Source organism: Erinaceus europaeus, chromosome 1 (genome assembly GCF_950295315.1).
Source record: "Erinaceus europaeus chromosome 1, mEriEur2.1, whole genome shotgun sequence".
NCBI classification, from domain to species: domain Eukaryota; kingdom Metazoa; phylum Chordata; class Mammalia; order Eulipotyphla; family Erinaceidae; genus Erinaceus; species Erinaceus europaeus.
Genome location: NC_080162.1, coordinates 24,280,640 through 24,301,705, shown reverse-complemented (window position 1 = coordinate 24,301,705; position 21,066 = coordinate 24,280,640). Strand labels below are relative to the sequence as shown.

The following is a 21,066-nucleotide window of genomic DNA, read 5'->3' as shown; positions in this document are numbered from 1 at the left end:
ACTGGCTGTTAACATCCTGACAGTTTGAGGTACAATAATTTAGCTGCACTGGTATTTCCTGCTATAGTTCAAATGGTGTCAGAGTCCTCTCTGTATAAAATAGAACAATCTATAACCAGTTTGTCAATTTGTAGTAAGGCATTCCTACTGGTAGCCACCAGGGGTCCTTATTCAACAACCACTTAATACCACTTTGGAGCTTTTCACTTAAAAATTGTCAAGAGCTCTCACTGACATTCTTAGCTATTATTTTAGTTAATGGTCTACTTCCAGGAAAGAGCCTGTTTTCTTGGGGGCATTTAAAACATCAAGAGAAATCAGTTGTGCTGTGAGAATAGAAGAACAGACTAGTTTTTAGTTATAAGAAACGAGTGATATGAAATGCAGTGATGTGAAATACAGGAAAACAAATGGTTAACAAAATCATTCATGTTCATCTAATACAGAAGAGACTTTGATCCACTCTTCAGGACATACTTCAGTGATCACAAAGGGCAACAGTCAGTAGGTGATCACAGTTTGAGAGCATGTAGTTTCTTCTGATTAATTCTGTTTTCACTCAGCTATCTTCTGGGGTGAATTGAGTTGCCTTTGTAGATTTCTTACTGAGAAGTATAATAAGCAGTTGTTATCATTTTATTTCTCCTGACAGTTACAGGTTCACCATGGAGACATTTCAGAGTTTATTCAAGACCACAGTAAATAAAGTAAATATTGCAATAAAGCAAGTGACATAAATTTTGTAATTTCCGCAGGGGAGATAGCATAATGGTTATGCAAACAGATTCTCCTGCCTGAGGCTCCAAAGTCCCACGTTCAATCCCCCGCACCACCATAAACCAGAGTTGAGCAGTGCTCTGGTGTTTCTCTCTCTCTCTCCCTCTGCATCTCTCTCAAAAATAAAATAAATAAAATTTTGTAATTTCCCAGCGTCTATCAAACTTGGGTTTACTTTATACTTTAGTCTCTTTAATTGTGTGCAGTAGTGGTGCAATAGTATTATATCTTAGAAAGTACACACTTTAAATATGGTACAGAGACACAAGGTGAGCACATGCTACTGGAAAAAATGTCATCAACAGATCTGCTCAGTGTAGGGTTGCCACAGGCCTTCAGTTTGTAAAAACAAAAAACATAATAAAAATAAAAGAGAAGTCTGTAAATAAAATAAAGAGTGTTTCTGTTCTTGTTGTTCTGATTTCTGTCTCTTCCATGTGCGGTTTGCTTGTCAGGAATCTGTTATTCCTAGACCAACTGAGAAAATCAGGTATATTGACCTACAGAGCCACCCACGTTTCTAAACCACAGGACTCTGGCAGTCCTGCAGACTCTCCAGCTCCCCTTTCAGCCACTAACTGAACACCCACCACAGTAACCTTTTGCTTAATTCTTTCAGCTCCAAGGGGTGTTGATTCCTTCTCACCTTCACCCATATCATGGGAAGATAATATGAACAAAATCCCAGAGGCTTTGAACTTAAAGGCATGACCCAGCTTGTGACTCGTAGATCTTTCCTCTACCTTTTGTCACATAAAATCCTGAGCTATTTCTGTAGCACTCCTCACCCTCAGAGTCTAGAAAACACCAAGCAACTCCCCTTTGTAATATAAAGTTCCCTCAGTTATCCTGTGACACCCCCTCATTGGAAAGTGAGAACATTAAAGAAATCAAATCCATCAGGGTCACACAGCAAGAGGATGGAGGAGCCAGGTCTTGTGACTCGCAACAGTGATGCTGCCACAGGACCTTGCTGCTTTGCACTACTCTGGGATTTAGATCTGCTGACCTTGGAGACACTATCATGAGTATATGGAGGTGAAAAAGGTGAAATGAAAGATCAAGAAAGAACTGAGCTTAAAGAAATAAACAGGAAGTACATCGTCTCTAAATCCACATCGCTTTTGAATGAATCTGATATGTATATAAACTTTTCATTTTATTTGATAGAACAGAGAAATTGAGAGGAGAAGGGAAAGTAGGGAAGGGAAGGCAGTGTTTTAACACTCTTGAAGCTTCCCTCCCCCTACAGGTAGGGACTGGGGACTTAAACCTGGGTCCTGCACAAGGTAACGTGCCCATAACCAGGTGTGCCACCGCCTGGCTCCGTAATCTGGTGTTTTTACAGAATGCTTTATTGCTAGTTGATTTTTGTTGTTGTTGTTGTTGTTTCCACTGGGGTTTTGCCATGCTAGACCAACTTTTTCAAATAGAAAGACAGAAAAAGAGAAAGACAATACAGCACGAAAGCTTCCCTCATTGCAGTAGGGTCCAGACTCGAAGTTGGGTCATGTCCATGAGTCCAAGTGAGCTCTCTTGCCTACCTGCTAGTTGACCTATAAAAAGAAATTAACCTATTTCTTTCCTCTGAGTTCTGCCTTACTTGCAAGAGTATCTGTGAGTCATACAATAATATGTCAATGTATTGAATAGCTAGATCAGCCTTGAAGCTAAATGAGAAAGAAGGCAATGAAAATTACCTAGTCCTTCCTGGCTTGTCCTTCGCCCTAGTCCCCTGAGATTTTGTTAATAGTGTTGAATAGTAAATACAGAGGAAGAGAAAATGGCAAGAGAGGTTTTTCTGCTGAGGGATGAAAAAGAAAAATGAAGCAAAAGGTTGTATACTGATTTAGTGAGATAGGGATGCTATTGCTAATCCCAAGGTGCACAGTTGGAAAAACAAAGTGGCTGGTGAAAAGCCTATGGAGAGGAGGAACAGGGAACTCGTTCATGCAGATACATAGCTGTCAGTCAGTAACTGAAGCATGAGGCCTTAGTGGACTCAGACAAGCCTCCCTGTCCCCTCCTCTTCCCATTGCTTTTGCTGCCTGGTTAACTCCTTGACTTTTTTCTTATTTTTTTCCAGGCATTCTTTTGACTTTTAAGGCACTCTCCTGATAACAGTGTATCAGAAAGCTTGCCACTGCATGCTATAGACTGTTGGAATCCTGTATTTAAGTATATTAATTTTAATTTAAAAATTTTATTGTGGTCAAATACATATAACAAAGTATGCCATTTAAAGCATTTTCTCATAATTTTTTCACTTCTTGGGTAGAGACAGAGAAACTGAGAGGGGAGAAAGAGATAGAGAGGGAGAGATGAGAGACACCGGCAGCACTGCTCCACCATTCAGGAAGCTTTCCCCTACAGGTGGGGTGTGGGCTTGAACTACCTGGTGGTTTACCAGGTGTGCCACTACCTGGCCAGAAACTCTGTATCCATTAACTACTAACTCACCACTCCCCTTACCCCTGTAACCTCTAATCTCTTTTTTTTTTTTTTATGTCTGTAAAGTTATTATCAATAAGATGAGTTACTTAACTATGTGGACTTCCGGAAGTATAGCAGAAATTGAAAAAATGAAACCTTCCACCCAGGAAGTGACTCAATGACGAGAATACTGGATTTAGCCACATGAGGTCCTAAGTTCAGTCCCTGGCATTACATATGCCAGAATGATGCTCTGATTCCTTCTCTTCGCTTCTTATAAATAAATAAGAAGTAGGAGAGTGAAAATAACTTAGATCCACCTGCATATCAGATGTTAGGCTCAGGGAGAAAAAAAAACTAGTATAGTCATGGGCCTTTTGGACTATACCTAAAATAGGCCTACTAGCTACAAAACAGAGGACCCCCCAACTCTTCATCTGAACTATTCCAGCCTTTAGGTTCATGATTAGTTAACAATTTTGGCTTTATATATTTTTTTAAAGTTTTTAAATATTTATTTATTCCTTTTTGTTGCCCTTGTTTTATTATTGTAGTTATTGTTGTTGTTATTGATGTTGTTGTTGGATAGGACAGAGAGAAATGGAGGGAGGAGGGGAAGACAGAGGGGGGGAGAGAAAGACAGGCACCTGCAGACCTGCTTCACCGCTTGTGAAGTGACTCCCCTGCAGGTGGGGAGCTGGAGGCTTGAACCAGGACCCTTAAGCTAGTCCTTTTGCTTTGCGCCACATGTGCTTAACCCACTGCACTACCACCCAACTCTCTTGGCTTTGTATTTGAACTTTTTTCAGCCACCAGGTTCCAGATGCTAACATAATGCTAACCGGACTTTCCTGGGCAGATGGCCCCACCAATGTGTCCTGGAGCCCTGATTCCCCAGAGTCCTGCCCCACTAGGGAAGAGAGAGACAGGCTGGGAGTATGGATCGACCTGCCAATGCCCATGTTCAGCAGGGAAGCAAATACAGAAGCCAGACCTTCCACCTTCTGCACCCCATAATGACCCTGGGTCCATACTTCCATAGGGTTAAAGAATAGGAAAGCTACCAGGGGAGGGGATGGGATAGAGTTCTGGTGGTGGGAATTGTCTGGAACTGTACCCCTCTTATCCTATGGCTTTTGTCTGTTTCCTTTTTATAAATAAAAATTTTAAAAAGAAGTTGGAGAGCAAGATGGGGAGGAGGAGAGAGGAAAAGAAATGGAAACTGTTGTGGAAAGGAAAGGGTGTTTCAGATTTAAAAATTACCATTTTTGAGCCTGGATTTAAAGACATGAGATCCCAGTCTGATCCTCAGTGTCACATATACCAAAGTGATGCTCTGGTTCTTTCTCTCTTTTCTCTCTTTTTTGTCATATTGTTAAATACAGTTGGAAATTTTTCACTGTGACAGTAATTTTATTCTGTGAGTAACTTTACTCATAGAAAGTAAAAGTAGGGGGCCCGGGTGGTGGCGCACCTGGTTGAGCACACAGGTTACAATGCACAAGGACCCAGGTTCAAGCCCCCAGTCCCCACCTGCAGTGGGAAAACAGGTGTCTCTCTGTCTCTCCCTCTCTATCGCCCCTTTCCCTCTCGATTCCTGACTGTCTCTATCCAATAAGTAAATAAAGATAATAATAAAAAATATTTTTAAAAGATTTAAAAAAAGAAGAAAGTAAAATTAAAGTCCTATCCTCTGCTAACTGGCCATCTCTCCTTCTCACAGTGACCATGCAGCAGGTGGCCAGGACAGTGGCTAAAGTAGAACTTTCAGACCATGTATGCGATGTGGTGTTCGCGCTATTTGACTGTGACGGTAAGTGGGGGTCTCTGAAGTCAGGCAGGGAGATTGAGCCTTCCTGCCTTTGAGATCGGCGGTGTGTACTGGAGGCTTGCAGAGAGCCTGTACTGCTTCCATGTGCCCCTGTCCTACATCAGTGGTCAGTGCTCAGCATCAAGACATTGAGAAATGTTAAGGCTTGGCCCTGGTTTGTGTTTTTCATTTTTCCTTTAGAATTCTAATTTGACTAGAAGCCTAAATTAATTTATAACTGTAGAGATCTCAAAAACAGACACAAAAATATTAAGTCCAGGGCTCATTTCAATTATTCATACCCCATCATCTTAGCATTCTAGTTCCACACAATTGTCAAAGAAAAAAAGAGAGAGAGAAAAGAAACGAAACTGTAGCTTAGACTATTTTAAGAGACGTTAGTTCTGCTCTGGCATTATTTCTCAGATATGTTGGTGAATACAGTAGTAATAATAATAACAGTGAGCGCTCATTTATTTTAACTATTATTGCTTACTTTGAGCCAAACAATAAATTAAGCTGCTTATGTAAACCTGTGACATAGGAATTATTATTTACCAATTTTCCACATTAGGAAGCTTAGAGTCAGAGAAGTAACACCCTAACAAAAGGAAGTAATCTGACAGAACCAGGATTTGAACCAAAGCTGTGCTGCCTCCCTTTGAAATTATTTTTAGCCCAAATCTCATAGCCATTATTCTTTGTACATCTTCTCACAGGAAGTTAGACTAATGGAATTCAGGAGCCATGCAAATGCTCCCTCCTATGTGACACCTTCCATTTTGGTCTCAGGAAAATGAATCACTTGTTTTGTTTTGTTTTGTTTTTCTTCATTCCTTAACTTAGTTCAGTTTGTCTGTTTTACTAGGTTACACTATCTTTGTATATGACTTCGTCTCCCTTCCAAGTTGCAGGCTTTATGAGGGTAGTTACAAGTCCTGTTCACCTGTTCCTCCCAACCAAGACTTCCAATGTTATTTTTCACATGGAAAGTGTTTATTAACTTCTTGGAGTTAAGTTGAACTTGAATTATTTAACCCTCCAATCTGCACCCCCAAACCAGGGCCTGAGTCAAGGAAAATGGCCTCGTCCTCAGATAGGAATAGCCTATTCTCTAGAGCTCCCCTTTCCAATGTCACACCTGGTTATTTAAGTTAAAAATTAATTTAAAACTCAGGTCCATTGTTTCTTTGACAACATATCAAATGTTCAATGGTCAAATGTGCTTGTCACTACTGTATTGAATAGAACAATAAAAATACATTTTTCTCAAACCAGAAATATTTTTAAAAGATTTTTATTATATTATTATTTATTTATTTAAATGATGCAAGAGAAAGGGAGAGAGAGAGAGAGAGAGTTGCAGCTTGCACTACTGCTCATGAAGCTTCCCCCTGGAGGTGGAGACCAGGGCCTGGACCCAGGACCTCACACATGGTAGCTTGTATGCTTTACCAGCTGAACCGGCGTCCTGCCCTCATGAACAACACTGCTGTAGAGACACTAACTTAACCTAGATTTTGTGTTTGTTCTAATCATTTTTAAGATGGTTTGAAGTTTCTTTCCAAAAAGAATGTATCTTTATAATTTTGAAACCAGTACCCTGGAACCTTTTGTTTTGTGAATATGGGAATAGAGGCTGCCAACCGTGCTGTTCTCTTCAGGAAAAGCCTGGAAAGTGTTTGATTTTGTTCAACAATCATTATCTGGGCAAGCTATTTTGCTAGCCCTGATAAGTGATTTATTTTTTAATTTTTTTTCCCTTTTGTCACCCTTGTTTTTTTTTAATTGTTGTAGTTATTGTTGTTATTGATGTCATTTTTGTTAGGACAGAGAGAAATGGAGAAAGGAGGGGAAGACAGAGAGGGGGAGAGAGAGAGACACCTGCAGACCTGCTTCACAGTGAAGCGACTCCCCTGCAGGTGGGGAGCCGGGGGCTCAAACCGGGATCTTTACACCGGTCCTTGCGCTTCGCGCCACGTGCACTCAACCAGCTGCGCTACCGCTCAATTCCTGATAAGTGATTTTTTAAAGTTTAGCAAAGTAGTTATTGGCAGAACTTCCATCAAAAACGTTGAAAAACTCACACCACCTTAAAAATCATTCATCATTTCTGAAGCTTATTTTCTTATATGTGTGTGTGTGTGTGTGTGTGTGTGTGTGTGTGTGTGTGTGAGAGAGAGAGAGAGATTTAATATTGATTTACAAGATTATGAGATAACGGGTAAAAATTCACACCACCAGAGTTCTGTGACCCCATTCCCTCCACTGTAAACTGCACTAGTTCTCCCAGTGTCACAGATATGGGTTGACTATTATTTCTATATATGCCTGTTGTTTTTTTTTTTCTATGGTTCTGCCTTCTCTTCCTTTCTAAGTCACACTTATACCTGTTACTACTTCTGAGTGTCCTTCTTTTTTTCCACTTCTCTCTCCAAGTCCTAACATTACTCCCTTTCTGGGTGAATGGACCAAAATTCCTTATGTGCAGAAGGTAGAGGTTCTGGCTTCTGTAATTGTCTGAAGCTGCTTTTCTCTTTTCCACCAGGGTTATCATTGAGGCTCAGTGCCCATTTAACTCCTCTGCTTCCAATGACCTTTTTTTTTTTTCTTTTGGTAGAGGCTGAGAGAGAAAGATAGAAAGTGAGGAAGAGGGAAAGAAAGGAAGAAAGAAAGAGAGAGAAAGAGGAGAGACATCTGCAGCAGTTCTCCACCACATATGAAACTATCCACTTGCAGGTGGGGACTGGGACACATAGTCACATCTGTGCTTTATTGAGTGAGACACCACCAGCCCCCTGGACCTTATTTTCTTAATAGAAGAAGGAGGAGGCTAGGCAGTGGTGCACCTGGTTAAGTGCTCATGTTACAATGTGCAAGGACCCAGGTATGAGCCCCTAGTCTCCACCTGCATGGGAAAGCTTCACAAGTGGTAAAGCAGGTCTACAGGTGTCTATCTCTCTCTCTCTCCCTCTGTCTCCTCCTCCCCTCTCAGTTTCTCTCTGTCTGTATCCAATAATAAATAAATAAATAAACAAATAAAGGAAATGTAGGGGCCAGACCATAGCACACTATAGAACACACGTTACGGGGGGTCAGGCGGTAATGCAGCAGGTTAAGTGCACTTGGCGCCAAGCACAAGGATCCTGGTTCCAGCCCCCGGCTCCCCACCTGCAGGGGGGTCAATTCATGGGCGGTGAAGCAGCTCTGCAGGTGTCTGTCTGTCTTCCCCTCCTCTCTCCATTTCTCTCTGTCCTATGCAGCAATGATGACGACGCCAACAACAATAATAACTAAAACAATAAAACAACAAGGGCAACAAAAGGGAAAAATAAATAATAAAAAAATTAAAGAAAAAGAACACACATGTTACTATGTGCAAGGAAAGGACCCTGGCTCAAACCTCTGGTCCCACTGCCAGAAGGAAGTTTCACAAGTTGTGAAGCTGTGCTATAAGTATCTCTCACTCCATAGCTCTTTTTTCCTCTCAGTTTCTTTCTGTCTCTATCAAAAAGGAAAAAAAAAGGGAATGGCTACCAGAAGCAATGGATTTGGCACTGAGCTTAAGTGATAACACTGGTAGCAATTTAAGGGGGAAAAAAAAAAAACTAAGAAAGGAAATATATAATAATAAAGTTTCAAGTCACATTTTATTTTATTTTATTTTATTTTATTTTATTTTATTTTATTTTATTTTATTGTCTCCAGGGTTATTGCTGGGGCTTGGTGCCTCCACTATGTTCTCCACTGTTCCTGAAGTCTATTTTTTCCCTTTTGTTGCCCTTATTGTTTTAATTGTTTTTGTGATTATTATTGTTGTTGTTATTGATGTCATTGTTGTTGGATAGGACAGAGAGAAATCAAGAGAGGAGGGGAAAACAGAGGGGGGAGAGAAATATAGACACCTGCAGACCTGACTCACTGCTTGTGAAGCAACTTCCCCTGTAGCTGGGGAGCTGGGGGCTTGAACCAGAATCCTGATGCTGGTCCTTGAGCTTCGCGCCATGTACACTTTAATGCTACCGCCTGACCCCCGTCACTGTTGTTTCTACTAGTGCAAGACCTAATGTCAAGGCCAGAGAACAGAAAGCTCCCATTTTCAAACAGACTTTGTTCATCCCAGAATTCAAAGTTGCTTTTACAGATCAACTGTGCCCATAGTGACATTCAGTCATCTATCTGGCTCGCACATGACAGAAGCTATTCACACTGGTTAGCACTGGCCTTAGTGAAGTAGGAAGCAAATCTCACAGCAGTTGAAGTGAATGACATTTGAATTTTTCCATATCAAGCTTCTTTTTTATACAAAATATTGACTCTTATCCAGACCTTTTTGTTGTTTTAACTACCTTCACAATAAGTCATGTTTAATTACTTCCCTGCTCAGTCAAGCTGTGCTTTTACATTTTTATACTGTTGTGCATATGTACAGGAAAATGCAGTGACCATAAGTACATAGATAAAGTTTTAAAAGCCTAAGCCATCTGTGTAACCAGCATTATTACTCAGAGACATATTACAGGGGCCTCAGAGGCTCACTCCTTTCTTGGCTTACTGTAATACCATAAATTAGTGTCACCTGGGTTGATTGGTTTGTCTTTTTTTGACTTTACTGTGAGATCTGAGGCTACCTGTGTCCTTTTCAGTCAGAAAACATGGACCAAGTTAGGTTTTAGGTACTTTCTATAGAAGTAAACCATATTTATTCTCACTTTTCATTCTCTTCTCATTTTTAAAAGGGTCATTTTACCAGTAATGGATTTTTTTTTAAATCATCAGACATTTAGTTCTAGGTATCTGACCAAAGATAACTGCCCTCTGTTGTTGGAACACTGTTCAATGTGGCTTGAGAGGTGACTTGATTAGACAAGAGCTCTCTGTGTTCTTTGAGAACCAGGACTGCCACTAAAGAGGGAAGAATGGAGAGCCATGAGAATGCAGGCTTAACCCAAAGCCCGAGTTGGATTTTGGTTGTCAGTATGCAAATCCCTCATAACCTCTCACCGGGACTATTGCAACAGTTCCCATACTCCAGCTCTGGCACTCAAGGCCATATATCCAGAGAAATCTGCCCCAAATGGAAATCTAACCTCCTTTTTCTGATCCTCCACTAAAAAATAATAATAATAGTAATAATGTGCAAATTTTTTTTCATGACTATAAGGTTCTGGGGAGAGAGGGGCAGACTTTGCCTCTTTGGTTTCCATATCATGCTCTTAGAACTGCCTGGCTGTCTACTCAACTGTCCAGCAGATGCTATGCTTCCTGCCTGTGCCTCAGCTTATCCTAACACCACTACCTGGACTGCCTCCCCCATTTGGCTCCCTTTTCCTGGGTCATTCCCGCTCATACTGTAGAATTCAATTTAGGAGTCCCCTCCAGGAGGCCTTTTCTGAACTGATCTGCACTTGTACCACTTCCAACCTGGATTGATCTTCTTCTTTTGTGTTCCCACAACATCCTCTGTTTATCCCAAAATGGCACTTAGCATACTGATCAAAATGATATGTTTCTCTCCCCCCAGCCTGGGAGCACGCCAAGGGACAAAGCCTTACTCTCAGAACCTAGTGGCGGTTCTGACCTGTCACACATTGTCATTCACCTTGCGTCATACTGAACTAAACTCACTGAGTTGCTGTTGGAAACATCAAGGGAGAAGCAAATCAATCCATTTTAAACCAGGGAATTGGATTTGACAGAGAGAGAGCACTGAGCTTTGAAACCCACACTCTAAGAACAATGGAATCTTCTGTGTCTTTGTTCCAGGTCCTTCACTTATGTATCCCTGTCTGGTTTTGTCCTTCTCTAGGAAATGGGGAGCTGAGCAATAAGGAATTTGTTTCCATCATGAAGCAACGGCTGATGAGAGGCCTGGAGAAGCCCAAAGATATGGGATTCACCCGCCTCATGCAGGCCATGTGGAAGTGTGCACAGGAAACTGCCTGGGACTTTGCTTTTCCCAAATAACCCCACACCACAAAGGTGACCACCTCCTCCATCCCCAGCTCCCTGGCCTCTTGAGCGGAGCCTTGGCACAGACCTTCCTGCTGCTACTTGGGGAAGTAGCGCTCTTTCTCTTAGGAATGATTTCAGGATTTTGCAAGTTTCCCTTCTTCATCCATCCCCTGACCAAGTGTTCTACCAGGCCCTGATTCTGCCCACTGATTGTCCCATTAAGTTGTCAAAAACCTGGAACATGTCCTAAAAGCTCAGACCTTTGGCACCTTCAGTACCGTTACCCATTCAGATACCTCATGGGTAAAGAATGCCATGGACCATCCCCATGCAGTTAGCACCCACCTGCCAGCCCTGGGAAACATCCAGTTCTCAAGTTACTTTTTGCTGAGAGTTTATATTAACAAAAACATTCCTTGCTTTTCTTCCTGCTGCTGTTTTTTAAACTACAAGTTGGCAAAAACCTCTGGCAGGCAAAAGGAAGTCTGTGATGAATGATAATGAGGGTTTCTGGGGCATCCAATGCTGGCAGGAAGCCTGGGAAAGAGGGAGGACCTGTGTCAGTCCCTCTGATGGTGGAGAGAACTGCTCTGATGTGCACAGTGGGAATGGAACAAGATTCAAAATTTAAATCAGCTGCTTCATGGCTCTCTCCGCTCCTTTCCTTGCTCTCAGGCTTCCTACGACTCCACCTTGACCCTGTGTCCAAGGAGCAGTGCTGAGTTCAGGCTCCCTGCAAATGCTGCTACCCTCCAGGAGTCGGTCTCTGAAGCTGCAGCACAGCTCAAAGCCTATCTGCTCTGTCTTAAACACTTGTCAAATATCACCTCAGTTATAATAGTTTACAATAAACCCTGCCCAAAACTCGTGTCTCTTTTATTCTAGGATCCTCTGAGGCCCTTTACACTTCCCTTCTCCACTGGATTGCAGATCCTCCTGGCAGCAAAAAATGTGTTTTCTTTCTACCAGAGTCTGGTTCTTCCTGTTGGAAGGCAACTCCAGGCACAAACAAAAAGGGCAGTTGGAGGTTAGTGATGCCATTGTCCCAGCATAGTTTCGGTCACATTTCATCTTGGGTAGAAGTACACAATCCTGGGTCACTCATGCTCCATGATAAGGAACTAAAATGGAAGGATGGAGTGTTGAAGGAACTATCTGGTACAGTGAGCCTAAATTTTAAACACCATTAGAAATAAATTGATCTGTTCACCCCAAGAATGGACTCAGGAAACTTGAAGAAAAGTGGGAAGTGAGACATTTCTTCAATTCTGCAGACTCAAGCGCTGGCCCAACCTGACTCAATCATGTTGAAGCAGCCAGCTCCACATTTTATGCCCTAATGTGAAGTCCCTCCAGTTTCTCCATTGGCTGGGTATTTTCAGAGTTACAATCTATTCCAAATGTCTAGCATTCGAAAAACAGTATTTTAACACATACTTCTATTTTTTTTTTTTAGTTACTTAGACACAGAGCGAGCGAGTGTCTGTGTCCTGTCACTCTGAGGTTAAGATGGGGAGTGGCAGGAGAGACTGGTTTTTCCCTTGCAAAATAAGCTCTTTGTCCAAGTTTGCTGAACTCACTCTCTGGCAGAGGCCCCTGAAGAGAGATGAAACACCAAAATAATACGTGTTCTTTTCTGATCCTTCATATTGAATGCTTTGAAAATAAAGCAATGTGTTTACTTCTTGTAACACCAATGTTGTATGATAAACTCAGCTCTGCCTCTAAATCACTGTGGCCTTGAGCACACAAGTTATTTCCCATCTGTTTCCTAAGATGGGGAAATGGCAGATAAAGTTGTGCTTAATGAACTCTTAAGATTTCCTGCAGGTCCAAAAGCCTCTCTTTCAGATCTCCCCTCAGATGTCTAGGTAATAGGCTATGCGACATAGTTTTGAGTTTACCGTTGTAAAACCACCACACCAAAAACCCAGAGAGGCACCTGGCTCTAGATGTTGGTCAGGAGATCAGCCAGAGAAGAGCAGAGGCCTGGGTCTGCGCCTGTAGCTCCACATGGCTAGTACCAACCCCAACCCCAGCATTTCTGCCAGGGCAACTCAGAAACCTTGCTTCTGGGGGTCAGACAGTAACACACTGAGTTGGGTGCACATAGTGTTGAGTGCTAGGACGCACACAAGGATCCTGGTTCAAGGACCCGGCCCCCCATCTGCAGGGGGGTCGCTTCACAAGTGATGAAGCAGGTCTGCAGGTGTCCATCTTTCTCTCCCCCTCTCTGTCTTCCCTTCCTCTCTCAATTTCTGTTTTATCCAACAGTAGCAGCAACAACAATAACAGCCACAAATACAACAACAGTGGAAAAAAGATGGCTTCCAGGAGCAGTGGACTCAGTGGAGGCACCAAGGCCCAGTACTAACCTTGGAGGCAAAAAAAAAAAAAAAAAACACTTGTAACATCCTTTCTCGGTGAATATGAGAAGCTTCTCTCAAAGGAACTGGCCACTCACCTCCCTCATCTACCTTCAGCCCTTTCCTCTCAGTACATACATTTCCTGTCTGGCGGGCTAGCTTCGCGGGCAGGAGACCAGAGACTCATGGCTGAGTGGTATGCAGTTCAGTCTTTATCCATGTGGAACACAGCACAATCTAAGCTAAGCTAAACTATCTATAATCACAATCCTGTCCTTATATATATACTCGCCAAGTAGGGTGGAAACAGGATGTGACATAGAGAGGGTGGAGCGAAAAGTGACTGGTGCAAATCAGGGTGTACAAGGTACGAGAGGGGGCAGAGCAAAAAGACATCATGAACCAGTGGGGATTAAGCCAATGCCCTGCAGGCAGGATAGTGCTTAGCTAACAGTGGTTATGTAAAGAGAATATAGTGTTCAGCAGGGGGGATTAAACCAATGAAACAGAAGGGGTCTTAGAAGCATGCCAACAATTCCCCCTTTCTTTTTTTTTTTCCCCCTTTCTTTTTAACTAATGGTCATAGTATCAGGAGTGTGAGGTGAACAGAAACCTATAGTACAGGCATTTTCAAAAGAACTGGCATAAGACATGGAGGAACAAAATAGGAGAGCAGCAAGAACCAGTGTGATGCCAAGGGGAGGACTGAGGGGGGCGTTTCCTGCATCAAAGGGCAGTGCCTAGCAGGCAAAAGGGCATTTCTTGCCTCTGGGGGCATCTATTGCCTCAAAGGGTGTTTCCTGCCTCTGTGGGCATCTCTTGCCTCTGGGGGTGTTTCATGCCTCAAAGGGTGTTTCATGCCTCAAAGGGAATTACCTGCCTCTGTGGGCATGACCTAATAAAGAGGGGGGTTTCCTTCCTCTGGGGGCAGGGCCTGCATGTGAGGGGGGCGTTTTCTATAGAGTCCCAAGGCTCTGGCTGCAAAGTCCATGCACTGCTGCAGTCAGTCTTTGAGAAACCCAGCAGCATAAAGGGAAGCTGCTGTAAAGTTGTGTAAAGTGTCCAAGAGGTGTACCAGTAAGTCCAACAGAAGTGTCAGTCCAGGCCCCACACCTATGGACATCTAATCTTTGACAAAGGGGCCCAGACTATCACATGGGGAAAGCAGAGTCTCTTCAACAAATGGTGTTGGAAACAATGGGTTGAAACATGCAGAAGAATGAAACTGAATCACTGTATTTCACCAAATACAAAAGTAAATTCCAAGTGGATCAAGGACTTAGATGTTAGACCACAAACTATCAAATACTTAGAGGAAAATATTGGCAGAACTCTTTTCTGCATAAATTTTAAAGACATTTTCAATGAAACGAATCCAATTACAAGGAAGACTAAGGCAAGTATAAACCTATGGGACTACATCAAATTAAAAAGCTTCTTCACAGCAAAAGAAACCACTACCCAAACCAAGAGACCCCTCACAGAATGGGAGAAGATCTTTACATGTCATAAATCAGATAAGAGTTTAATAACCAACATATATAAAGAGCTTGCCAGACTCAACAACAAGACAACAAATAACCCCATCCAAAAATGGGGGGAGGACTTGGACAGAATATTCACCACAGAAGAGATCCAAAAGGCAGAGAAACACATGAAAAAATGCTCCAAGTCTCTGATTGTCAGAGAAAAGCAAATAAAGACAACAATGAGATACCACTTCACTCCTGTGAGAATGTCATACATCAGAAAAGGTAACAGCAGCAAATGCTGGAGAGGGCGTGGGGTCAAAGGAACCCTCCTACACTGCTGGTGGCAATGTCAGTTGGTCCAACCTCTGTGGAGAACAGTCTGGAGAACTCTCACAAGGCTAGAAATGGACCTACCCTATGACCCTGCAATTCCTCTCCTGGGGATATATCCTAAGGAACTCAACACATCCATCCAAAAAGATCTGTGTACACATATGTTCTTGGCAGCACAATTTGTAATAGCCAAAACCTGGAAGCAACTCAGGTGTCCAACAACAGATGAGTGGCTGAGCAAGTTGTGGTATATATACACAATGGAATACTACTGAGCTGTAAAAAATGGTGACTTCACCGTTTTCAGCCAATCTTGGATGGACCTTGAAAAAATCATGTTGAGTGAAATAAGTCAGAAGGGATGGGATGATCTCACTCTCAGGCAGAAGTTGAAAAACAAGACCAGAAAAGAAAACACAAGTAGAACCTGAAATGGAATTTGCATATTGCCCCCAAGTAAAAGACTCTGGGGTGGGTGGGTGGGGAGAATACAGGTCCATGAAGGATGATAGAGGACATAGTGGGGGTTGTATTGTTATATGGGAAACTGGGGAATGTTATCCATGTAGAAACTATTGTATTTACTGTTGAATGTAAAACATTAATTCCCCAATAAAGAAATAAATTAAAAAAAAAAAAAGAAGTGTCAGTCCAAAGCAGATGACCATGGAAGAAATGCCAGGGAATGAAACGCTGCACGTCTGTCTCGATGGGGAATGTCAGCCACTGGAATTCCGCTTTTCTGTAGAGAGTGAGCTTTGGAGTCTGTGAATCTGCTTCTTCAGGTTGTGCCAGGTCACATCATTGGGTGGTGCGGGGGGGCCTGCTGTAGTCATACCATCTTGTGATGTTGGAGAACAGGGGTCCAAATGGATTTCCAGGGGTTCCATTTGAGCTCTCTAATAACCATGAGATAATTAGTATTTTCTTCCATAGTCTCATTTGTTGTTCCTGTATTTCTGATTACAATCCTTTCAAACTCTTTACTCACTCCTGTGATTATTTCCTTAGCTAGTGTTTGGATGTTGAACTCATTATTTTGTGCTTCACCCTCTGGGGGACTTTTAGCTGGAATCTTGTCCTGGTTCGTTTCTCCAATATTTCTTCTTGTTGGTTTAACCATTTTATATATTATGAGTTCCCTCTCTCAGTACTTTTCAAATTACTGATCACTATTGCCTGGATTGACTTGTGTCTAAGTAATTAAAGTGTTCACAGTGGTAGAAGTTAACAGTTGTTTCAACAGTATTTTAATCCCTGAGTTGGAGCTCAGTGGTTTAAAAGTCTCTTTTTTTTTCTTCCTGTAGGCTATGGGAGCCTGAGGCCTTTTAAACTATCAATAGGCTTCTTAGCTTAATCACTGACTCCTGACCAAGAGATAAAGCAGGGTGTGGCAGAGATAATCCAGTGGTTATGCAAAGAGACTTTCACAGCCCCTCAGCTATGCCACCGAGGTATAGGTCTTCTCCTGAGTTTCCTGGTTAGATCTCTGTCCCCTGATGTCCCTCCCTGCCTCTGCTCCAGATTCTGAGGGCAGTAGCAATGGAGACTCAGAGTTGCACTTGGTGAGTCTCCGGGGAGTCCTCTCCTCCCTTCAGCTGTCCCCTTGTTGGTGGAGCAGACTGGTGTTGGTGTCTCAACTGATAAACTACTGGACTGTTAGCAGTCACTTAATCTCTCCCTATGCTCCTCTCTGTCACCAGCCACACGTGTTTGTACTCACTGGAGATTTAGTGGGTTCCTGTGGTCATTTTAGCCCTGTCTTGTTTCAGTCCCGGGTGGTCTCCTTTGGTATTCCTAGTTGATCCGGGAGAGGAGAGGAGAGGAGAGGAGAGGAGAGGAGAGGAGAGGAGAGGAGAGGAGAGGAGAGGAGGGGAGAGGAAAGAAAGCGATCTGCTGCTGCTTATAGCTCTGCCTCTGGAAGTCTCTGGGGGTTCCATTTGAGCAGATGCTTTTTCATGTGAAGACTTGACAGCTTGAAACAGATTATCCAGATCTCACCATGTAGCATCATGAGTCCCTGGAGGGTGTCCTAGTCCAAAAAGCTCCTCGAAATTCCATTTAGCGTGCTTCTGACTGTTCCTGCAGGATTACAGGCCTCTATTTTTAAAAGCGTCTTCCCATCGAAGAAAGAATCGAATCAGGAGAGTAGAACTAACCACATGTCTCCATTCTTGGGGACTGCCAGGGTACTTGAGAATGTTCTTCGAGTTAGAGTAGTCCTTCTCCACGGGAAACATGCAAGAGGAAGTCCAAAAAGTCCAAGGAGAAATCTCCCAACCTCTACGATCACAATCATAAGAAACCAAAGTGTGGCCTGGAGCAAAATGTAGTCCTTCTCCTCGGGAAACATAGGAGAGGGAATACAGAAAGTCCAAGGAGAAATATCCGTGCATCTTCCAAGCTCTATGATCACGGTCATAAGAAACCAAAGTTCCTGGTCAGGGAACCAAAGTGTGGCCCAGAGCAAAATGTTCCAGAGGCAGAGAAACTGTCTCATGACAAAACAGTAGAGGCTTTGGGAAACCTCTTCATAAGTAGAAAGGCAGCCCATGGAGGATGGGTAGCCAAGTTTACTTATCTGGGGGATGGGCAGGTTAGGTCCCACGATGGTGCCGGTCCCTGTTTCAGGCGCCATTATGCTGGGCTAGTTTCGCGGGCAGGAGACAGACGACCAGAGACTCATGGCTGAGTGGTACGCAGTTCAGTCTTTATTCATGTGGAACACAGCACAACCTAAGCTAAGCTAAACTATATGTAATCACAATCCTGTCCTTATATATATATACTCGCCAAGTAGGGTGGAAACAGGATGTGACATAGAGAGGGTGGAGTGAGAAGTGACTGGTGCAAATAAGGGTGTACTACGTACGAGAGGGGGCGGAGCAAAAAGATATCATGAACCAGTGGGGATTAAACCAATGCCCTGCAGGCAGGGTAGTGTTTAGCTAACAGTGGTTATGTAAATAGAATACAGTGTTAAGCAGGGGGGATTAAACCAATGAAACAGAAGGGGTCTTAGAAGCATACTAACACCTGTCCCCAAAGGTAGTCTTGATCTTGCTCACTAATAGGGACCCAAGGCATCAGCAAAATGTGAAATTTCTGAATTCTGTCCCAGAATCTTGAAATCATTCTCCTCCCTAAGCCTTCTTTTCTAGGCTGAAAGTTAAGTCCCATTACCAGTCCTCATGGTTCTGTCATTCCTCTACATGAAAAGACCTGGGTTCACTAAAACTAAAAGCCAGAGCATAGCAAGAAAGGGTAAGAATCTCACCTGCTAAAGAAGGGACGACATGGGGCCCGAGTGGTGGCACACCTGGTTGAGTGCACATTTATAATGTGCAAGGATACAGGTTCGAGCCCCTGTGAGTGGTAAAACTGTATTGCAGGTCTCTCTGTGTCTTTCTTCCTATCACCCCCTTCCCTCTCTATCACCCCATTCCCTCTCGATTTCTCAATAAAATATAATTAAAAAATTAAGGGATTACAAAACCTGGAAAAAGACAGGCTGGCTTACCTAATGATGGCCTTTTTTGGCCACTGTCAGACCACCCCACTACCTGGGATTCTAGTCAGGGAATCCTTGGATGCCTCCATAGATACAATATGCCTAGACCGCTAACACCCCTCTTTCCACCATCACTGGTCACTCCAATCAGGAACATCATTATAAGCCTCCTTGTGGGCTTCTTTAGTATCATACCCTCACTATGAACTGCCAACGGTAAAGACTGCCCCACTCTCCAGAAGGACGCTGGGTCATCCTATCCTGCCTCTTGAGGAAAAGTAGTCCTGACATAAGTGCAGCCTAGAATATTCCCATCTATGACTATGGACTGCAAATACAGACTTGATAGGGGCTGGGAGGTTATATAGGCTCCTGTGTCAAATATGACTAGAGACACAAGGACCAGCATAAGGACCCCGGTTCGAGCGCCCGGCTCCCCACCTGCAGGGGAGTCGCTTCACAGGAGGTGAAGCAGGTCTGCAGGTGTCCATCTTTCCCCATCTCTGTCTTCCCCTCCTCTCTCCATTTCTCTGTCCTTTCTAACGACGACGACATCAATAGCAACAATAATAACTACAACTATGAAAAACAATAAGGGCAACAAAAGGGAAAATAAATAAATGTAAGAAGAAAAAAAAAAAAAGAGAAGGCAAGACCATAGGGGGGGAAATGGGCAAATATATATAAATATAGTTATCCATGATCTTGGAAGAACTATTGCAGTTTCCAATGGAGGGAATAGGGACACAGAACTCTAGTGGTGGAAAAGGTGTGGAATTATACCAGTTATAATTTTGTAAATCAGTATTAGAGCACTAGTAAATTAATTAAAAAATTTTTAAATCTCACCTGCAGTGAAGCCTAGGGACAAGAGTATGCATTGCATGGAATTTCAGCTGAAACCCACTGGCTTCTAGGTGTGTCTGAGGAAGCAAATATAAAATGGCATACTTGAGGTCCACTGTGCAGGTGAGAGATACAAACAAGGTTGCAAGCAGAGGTCAGGGTCCCTCAGGAAGCCTTTGACTAAGGTGGTAAAAGAGTTGGAGGTAGGCTTTGAGCATTTGGGAACATAAAAGACTAGTGTGCAATTATCTCTTTATTCAGATTGTTGGGTTTTGTTGTTTTTTTCAGCCTCACTAGAATAACCTTTCCCACCTCCTTCAAGACTCAGCTCCCCTTCTTGTCTTCCACACAAGATTAGTAGCCCTTTTTTGACCTTCTAAGGACCACCTGCCCACACATAATGACACTGATATAATTCAGTATAGTTTTTGTGACGTTATCACGCACAAAGTAAAAAAAAAAAAAAAAAAAAGACATGATGAAGGAAAAAATTCCACCACCAAAAGCTTATCAAAAATAATCCATTGGTCATGAGCTTTGTCACAATCAAAGTTCAAGCTGGCCCCAATCATACAGAAGGAAGCTTCGGTGCTGTGGTATCTTTCTCTCCGTCTCTCTGTCACTTGTCTATCTTGCAACCTGGAAAAGTGAAACCCCAGTGATGACAAATGATTTTTGTACAAATATAAACACGACACAAGCGGGGGTGGGGGGGGTGGGGGGGGGTGGGCTGGGTGGTGATGCACCATGCTAAGCGCACATAGAACGAAGCGCAAGGACCCATGCAAGGATCCCAGTTCGAGCCCTGGGCTCCCCACCTGCAGGGTGTTGCTTCACAAGCAGTGAGGCAGGTCTGCAGGTGTCTGTCTTTCTCTCCCCCTCTCTGTCTTCCTCTCCTCTCTCCATTTCTCTCTGTCCTATCCAACAACAATATAAACAACAAAAATGAAAAAGATGGCCACCAAGAGCTGTGGATTCGTGGTGCAGGCACCAAGCCCCAGTGATAACCCTGGAGGCAAAAAAAAAAAAAAAAAAGACACAAGCACTACCTCTATAAACTCATCCCAAACTGCTCTCGTTAGCAACTGTTCTCTATTCTTTAAAAAGAAATAACCTGGGAGTCGGGCGGTGGCGCCCTGGGTTAAGCGCACGTGGCGCAAAGCGCAGGGACTGGTGTAAGGATCCCGGTTCGAGCCCCCGGCTCCCCACCTGCAGGGGAGTCGCTTCACGGGCGGTGAAGCAGGTCTGCAGGTGTCTATCTTTCTCTCCCCTCTCTCTCTCTGTCTTCCCCTCCTCTCTCCATTTCTGTCCTATCCAACAGCAAATCAACGTCAACAATGGCAATAATAACCGCAACGAGGCTGCAACAACTAGGGCAACAAAAAGGGGGAAAAAATGACCTCCAGGAGCGGTGGATTCATAGTGCAGGCACCGAGCCCAGCAATAACCCTGGAGGAAAAAAATAAAAATAAATAAAAATATAAAAATAACCTCTTCAGGGTGGGGGGAATTCATAGTGATTATGCAAAAGACTTTATGTTTGAGGCTCTGAGGTCCCAGGTT

The 21,066-nt window shown here is 43.1% G+C and overlaps 1 protein-coding gene across 2 annotated transcripts in view; it reads left to right on the top strand.

The window, feature by feature from the left end:
* Positions 1 to 11,839, top strand: part of MICU1 (mitochondrial calcium uptake 1) — a 55,161-nt gene extending 43,322 nt beyond the window's left edge. The window contains exons 3-5 of one of the 2 annotated variants that reach the window (XM_060202699.1): positions 4,934 to 5,023; positions 10,830 to 11,002; positions 11,651 to 11,839. In XM_060202699.1, coding sequence (XP_060058682.1) covers positions 4,934 to 5,023; positions 10,830 to 10,987 — 248 coding nt within the window. In that variant the 3' untranslated portion in view covers positions 10,988 to 11,002; positions 11,651 to 11,839. Of the gene's footprint in view, positions 1 to 4,933; positions 5,024 to 10,829 lie in introns of both variants that reach the window. The other variant, XM_060202640.1, reaches the window with a different exon arrangement.
* Positions 11,840 to 21,066: the final 9,227 nt, after the last annotated feature.